Below are 7263 nucleotides of genomic sequence, written 5' to 3' on the forward strand. Positions count from 1 at the left end.
ATGGGCAAGATCAAGCCTGCAGGCCGGATCAGGCCCACAGCAGACTCCATTTCCCAGCAGTCCCTGCCCACATTGCTGTGGCTGATCTCCATGGAGACCCCAGCAGCAGTGGGGCTCTGACAGCCAGGCCAGGGTTTCCATGGAGACCGGTACCTGCAGCACTGGCAGGGCATGCAGCTGGGTGAGAAGCTGCTCTGGGTCTGGGATCTTGCAGCGGTGACAGCGTGATCTGGAGCCAGGGCAGAACTGCAAGCTGCCGGCCCCGCATGTTGCTGTTACCACAGCAAGATCCCAGCCCCAGTAATGGAGCAGCTCCTGCCAGCTGCAGGTACTGACAGTAGTGCTGGGGCCAGTCTCCATGGAAACCCTGGCCCTGTCATGACCCTGCTGCTGTTGGGGTCTCCATGGAAACCAGCCCAAGTGATGCAGGCAGCAGCCGCTGGGAAATGGTGTTGGGCTGCCAGCCAAGATTCGCCATTTTGCCCAGCCCTGGTTTAGCAGGTCTCATTGACAGGATATTTTCCCCAACAATTCTGCATGTTTTGTTTCTTAGAATAAGTGTATAATGGCTATATATTGTACATTTCTGTAGTTCCCTCCAAAAGTAATACAAAGGCTTATTTCAACATCATACACATACAGAATATTAAAAGTTGTTTATTAGACTTGATTTTGGATGTATGTAATTCTACAACAAATCAGTTTTTATATACATTGTACAGGAGAAACTGTTCACACAGAAACGCCTTCTGATGTTGAGGTACTACAGCATAAGGTCACTTAAATAAAAAAAAGTCCTCCAAAAGTTTCCTTTTAAGTTGTTTGATAGGATGTTACAGGGTTTACTGAAGCTTTTGAAAGTATTAGCTATCATAGCTCTGTGGATTACTGGCTTCAAAGTATAACATCTAACCTCTATGTCAAAGGTTGTATGAAAAAGAGGAACAATTGCTAGTGGAAACAACATAGCCTTACTATGTGTCTACCTAACTCAGGAGAGGAAGCGTTCACTTATCATAAATGGCATCTGAGCTAACTTCCTGCGCCTACTTTGGAAGCTCTCTCACAAACCACAGAAGGACTTTTGTTAAAATGATTATTTCAGCTCCAGCATTATTGGCAACTTAGTGTCTAGACACTCAGAAACAGTAATGGTCTATGACAGACCCATGTCAGAGGGAGGCAGTAGGCTCTGTTAGTGTACCTGGTGCCACCTTGCCCAGACCCATGTCAAAGAGAGGACATACCAGGGTCCTTTTTGAGCCTAGAGTCCCTGCAGATGCTTACTGTCCTTCTCCATGCTAGGAAGTCACCTCTTTTTAGGAGCTTCTTAATTAGACAGATTTCACCTGCTCCACCTGACTAGACCTGAACCTCGAGTCCTAACTTCAGAGATTCCCTGGGGACAGTAGCTGGTTCTCCATCTCTCTGCTTGGTGGCCTGAATCTGCTGTTTGTCAAGCAGTGGGAAACACCCTCAGTAAAATTGGGGCAGGGTGGCTGAGTGGTCATTCCTATTTTGACCCCAAGAAACACCAGAGATTATACACAACTCACTCCCTATCACCGTCTCTTCTACTATGCCATAATTTTTGTTTAAAAGCCCATCAGAAGAGTGCTGAGACATATGCTGGAAGCCTTGAGTCTATAAATCCCAACGTAGGTATTCGAAGTGCAGTACTAAAGAGGTTACCTTCAAGAGGCTAAGAGTCCAGCACCTGAATCAGTAGTTATTAGCTGCTGTCAGCTGATGACAAAAAAACCATCTTAACATCATTCTAAGTTCGCACCTGTAATTTCAGCAATGCAAGCTGAGACTAAATGGGGTTTAAACCCTCAACACAGTGACTGAATAGCATTAGGCCATTATATACAATAGGCATGAGAATTCCCCTCTCTGTCCTCCCAGCCCCAGTTCTTTAATCTAGCTCATACAGCAAGCTCACACTTCTACATTTGTGATATAAGAAGTCCATTGGCCCTCAGTCATATAATTTACTAATCTGGTATATCTGCTTAAAGGAATACTGTCCATATTTTATGACTTTTCACTGTCCAGTCTTCTTGTAAATGTTAATACTTGTCCTCAGTTTTTAGTTGCTTGAATTCAACATGGGCTATTTGTTTACTTCCTTGCCTGTGCATCCTCAATAATTTTGGCACAGCTCTGGGAAATGCAGTTTATTAACTGTTTCTTCAGAGCATCTCACTAAAATAATGGCTGCTTTAATTCTACCAACAGGATGATTTGCAGAAATATTTAGAATCCAGGATTTCTAAGAGATTAATCAGAATTTGGTACTCTCTCTGCTACTACTTAGATACAAAAAGACAATCATTAAAAGTGTGCACACAGAGCAGCAGGACCCCACCAGCCCACTGGAAATGGAAATGCACAACTAAGTTCCAAAGTCTTGTGCAGCTGGTGTCTTTTTAAAGGCTTTTCTTTAACACTTGCCAGAGTGCCTGCCTTCTTGAGGCACATAGGACTTGTCAAACAGCTATATTCTGCCCTTTGGAAATTTCCAAAGACAATTACACAAAGAGAATGGGGACTGTTCATCCTGCTAGTACTCTTTTATATGAGATGGACAACAAGAGCTGAGAAGGCAGATCCCATTGCCAACCCTAACATTAAGTAAAATGTCATCACCACACCCGTTGCCTCTGCCAACTCTTTTGGCATAATCTTTGGGCCATAAATGATAGCTAAAGTACCTAAGTAACCATTGCTGAGTCCTAAAAGTGTAATGAAGACAGTTGGATAGACATCGGTCTTGAAGAACACTGTTTTGAAATGTGTCCGAGGCTGATAGTTGCATAGTATGAATAGGGGGAGTAAGAAGGTCCTCAGGAAAACCAGAATAGGCAGCAGTTTGCTCTTTGGGCCAGGGGCCTGGATCCAGGCAGTGATTTGTCGTCCACACCAGTCAGCAAAATTATACAAAAGGAAACTGGTAAGAGGTATGAAGTACTTATTGGTCCACAAGCTCCCCGAGTCCTTATTGACAGACTCTATGTTGGAGGAGACAGAAGGGAATATGATGATAGAGATGAAAAAAACATAGAAGAGACAGAATCCCAGGACAGCAGTCTTCTTCAGGATGAGATGCAGAGGAGGGCTGTTTTTGTCTCTGGCTCTTTTTGTTGGAAATGAGCTGTTGATACTTTGGGACTCATTCTCTTCCCCTAAAGAGCTGTTGGGAAATATACTAGGTGAGTATGTGCTATCCGTCTGGATCGTCATGTAGTATCTGAAAAAAGAGGAAAGAAAGCTATTAGTAAACCAAGACAGCTGGACTCAGAATAAAAAAGGAGAAAGGTGAAGGAAAATCACCTGCACAAGAAAGTGTGTTGAAACCCAGCGACTAACTCGACAGATTAAGACTTGTACTTCCTTTCAGCTCTGTCAGAAACACATCCCTAGCCCCATCTGGAGGGACAAGTGACATCCACAAGCTCTTTGGGTTCTTGTTATCAGACTATGCTGGAGGAGATGGAAGGGAAAAGGAATGCAGACACTCAGTACTAGCAGTGTCTTTCTATGAATTCTGAACACTTCAGGATGTAAAAAGGACAGAACATCTCTTCCTTTCCAACATCCCATTCCCTACAAAATACAGGCCAATGTCAGTCATATCATGGAAAGCATGGGAGGGGAAACCACTCAAACCCCAAACATTTTTTTCCTGCAGTGTTTCATTTTGCATTTAAAAGGACTCTGAGGTTTTACCCTAAAACAGGTTCAGTTTCTGCTCTGATCAGAGCTTTCTCAACCGTTCCTCTAACTACAGCTTCTTACTGAGAAAGGATTTATTCATAACTCTCACACTTGCAAACTCTCTTCTTCTAACCTCAGTACCTGATAATTAAGCAAGAAACAACTGATGCACAGAGATATACAACTATTCACAGCAGGGCTTGTCAGATATAGCAAATCAACTAAACCTGAAGAATCCAGATGTTTGGGGATCTAAAATATTGGTGTGTTCCCTTGGTTACTACAGAAGTCATTGGTGGTATCTGTTTGGCTGTTGTGCTACTGTTTCTAGGCTATAGTCCAATAAGAGTGAACTCTACCAATTCTTATTAAGCACCTCGAGCTGTCTGTGTGGTTTCAGGTCATTCCCCCTACTCTAAGCCAAAGGTAGCTTTTCAGAAACTCAGCACAGTCTGTGGCAATACCACAGTTTCTGTCTGTGGTTTATGTCAAATTGGGAAGTTCAGACTCAGGAAAGAAACTGAACACAAGTAGCAGGACAGAGAGCAGACGGTGCTGTGGATGGCCTCTCAGCCTGCGGGGAGAAGGCTAAATTGCTGCAGTCTAAGAAGAATGTGGGTGTCACAAGGCACAAAACAAGACTGTTGCCTGGCAGGCATTGGGAGAAACTGGCAGCATGTACAGGCTCTGATCTTTCTGGGTCTAACTTGATCCAACGCAAAGAGAAAGTGGGTCTCCTAGCACCATCATTTTCAATCCAGTTCTCACAGCCGGCTTGTCACATCTCAGCACATTACCTAGTATGCATTTTGTAGATCTTTTTAAGAAAAAAACCCCAACCTCTCAGCCTCCACCAAAGGAAAATATGTGACATCCAAAGTTTAAATCAAGTGAAACCTGATGAGTTTGGCAGCTTAGTATGCCTTACCTGGAGTATTCCAATGTGGGAAGAATCAAGTACATCAAAATGCAGACCAAGATAAAGACATCTGCTGTCACAAAGAAGACCAAGGCACTGTCTGTTACATCAGCTGCAGCTGCCAGGTCCACTATTGATGTCACAGCACAGACTGTCCCGCCCATGGCCTGGCCTACATCGGGGAAAAGAAAGCAAGAAGTCAAGGTCAAAGAAGACTGTAATAAAACTCCAGTCTATGCTCAATCAGCCAGGCATTGGGTAGAAAGCAGCTCCACAGCCAAGAGAGAAGGAAAGGAAATAGAGAAATGAGGATGATAGGCTTGCACCAAGGAATTTCAGAAAATGCTTTTAATTGATATGTGTGGGCAAGTTTCAATGCTCTTGGAATTGAGCTATGGACTGGCTTGACCCAGTCTCAGGCTTGGTAGGTGCCCTTCAAGATCTCTCACACAGCTTCATCAGTGTATTTCTGTTCTTGCCTACAAATACTGGGTGCTTTCTAATCCAGCTCTCCTGATAAAATGAGTGCCTATTGCTGCATGCTGTGTTGTAGTTCTGGGATGGAAAAAAAGAAAAAACATTTTAATTTAGACCTATCGTCTAAACTCTCCTATTGTTCTCTCAGCCAGCCAGCCGGTAACCTAGGTCTCTTAGCACTGAAAGGCCAGCAAACCTACCCTTCCAGCCTCAAAAGACAAAACTGATGGAAAGCATTTGTCACATCACCTATGCTCCCATGTTATTCTGCACATCACTCATTGGATCAGAACAACTTGCTGCCTAACAGTTATACCGTGAAACAGGAGCCTTGCTTTCCATCTAGCCTTTGTCACCATCTAGAAGGGGTGCACAACTATATATTCCTGTGAGGCCCCTCCTATGCTGGAATTCTTAACACAGTTTTTCTATTTGGCTAATTCCAAACAGGTGGTTAATTATAACCCATGTTTCTTAGTACTGGGCATTTGATGGTCTCTTCCTTTCACCACCCCAAATACGGATTGAGGCTACCAGCACCATGCATGCATATGGATAAAATATACAGTGATCTTTAAGACAAACTAATTAATACATGCCTGGCTGTATCTAAAGTTACTGTATTCATCTCTTCCTCCCTTGTTTCTCTCTCACCTACTCTCCAGTACATTTGCAGTGTTATCAGCATCATCCAAACCTCCAGGGACCTCATCATTCATGACTCAAAATGTGTCCCTCATCAGTTATGGAAATGAATGTTAATGCTGAATATAAAAAAGAAACAATGCCAAATTTAATATTTCCTGAGATAGAAACAAATGTGGAAATAAGGGATATTCTTCTTCTTATACCGATCAACTTTACAATTCTGTGACTGACTGCTTTAGGAAAAATTCACCCATAGGCTACATATAACAAAGGGTTGGACTTTTCGTTGTCTGTTTTGAAAAAAACAACTGCATCATAATATAAGATTATGGGAGTTTTCAAATATCTACAGAAACTAAAGAGTAAGGTTCATGTGACTGGCCACATTTCCTGCTTGGCAACTTCCTTTTATTTCAGCCTATGGATATTGTTTCTAAAAAGAAAAAGGTTTTGTTATCTCAGCCAATGCACAGAACTCATCACCACATGATTAAATGCAAGATATAGCAAAACCCTCTGCTATGTGCCCCAAGATGCAAAGCATGGGTCCCACACCCCGTCTACGCAGATTCCAAGCTCCTCTGGACTGCAGAAAACAGCATCGGGGCAGTGTCCCATTGCCAGAGCAAATCCTTTACTTACTATTATCCCTTTCATTTTGGATAGCAGAGGGAAATTAACCTGATATCAAGGCCTGTGAATTCTTCATGGGGAAGCAACCACTCAGGCCAAAGAGGCTGCTCGTGAAGATGGTTGAGGCAGCGCTGATGATAACCACACAAATTATGGTTATGGCAAAAAAAAACTCTGTCCAGGTAGAAGTGTCCACTTTTACCAGCACGGTGATCACCAAGAACACAGTCAGCATGACAGCCAAGGAAGAGAGAATGCGGACAGTAGCAGACACCCTAAAGAAAAAAATATAATGGTTTAAGACAGGATTTTAATTTTTTTTGGGGTGGTGGGGGGGAAGGTGTTGCTAAAATAAGCCATCATCTAATTTATTCCCCAAATCTGGCTATTATTACTTCTATTAGACCAGCAGGTAGAGTCTCTAATTCCTTATTGTACTAAATGCTATAAAGCTACAGAGTATAAGACAGACCCAGTAAACAGACAATAGTAGACCATCCCTTCCTCTCCCTACAGTTCTTACAGACTGGCAGTGTTCTACTACATCCTAAGTATCTCATCTTTAAAAGCCTCAACATCACCAAAACAAATCCAGTACAAAATAAATAAATAAATAAAAATCGATTACGTGTTGTAACCGTGCGTTTCTGTAGCTCTTTCCATCCAAGCATTTCAAATTCTGATTTCAAAAGCTTTAAATAGTCCTCAGAACCCAAGCTCCACTCTAAGGCAGCTGACAGGTGCCATGTGCTGGTACTGACCACTGCTGAAATGCAGTCTGTAAGGGTGTAGCTCTGACTTTGAGAATATAACCTCAAGCTGATGCCCTACCACAACACGAGAACTTGAGGGCTGACTACAGTCTC

The 7263-nt window shown here is 42.9% G+C and overlaps 1 protein-coding gene across 1 annotated transcript in view; it reads right to left on the minus strand.

The window, feature by feature from the left end:
• Window positions 1-637: 637 nt before the first annotated feature.
• SLC29A3 (solute carrier family 29 member 3) overlaps window positions 638-7263 on the minus strand; it is a 35477-nt gene continuing 28851 nt past the window's right edge. The window contains exons 5-6 of the mRNA XM_019538643.1: window positions 4649-4811; window positions 638-3253 (exon numbers count right to left, since the gene is read on the minus strand). Coding sequence (XP_019394188.1) covers window positions 2578-3253; window positions 4649-4811 — 839 coding nt within the window. The 3' untranslated portion in view covers window positions 638-2577. The remainder of the gene's footprint in view (window positions 3254-4648; window positions 4812-7263) is intronic.

Source organism: Crocodylus porosus, unplaced genomic scaffold (genome assembly GCF_001723895.1).
Source record: "Crocodylus porosus isolate Cpor-Errol unplaced genomic scaffold, CroPor_comp1, whole genome shotgun sequence".
NCBI lineage: Eukaryota > Metazoa > Chordata > Crocodylia > Crocodylidae > Crocodylus > Crocodylus porosus.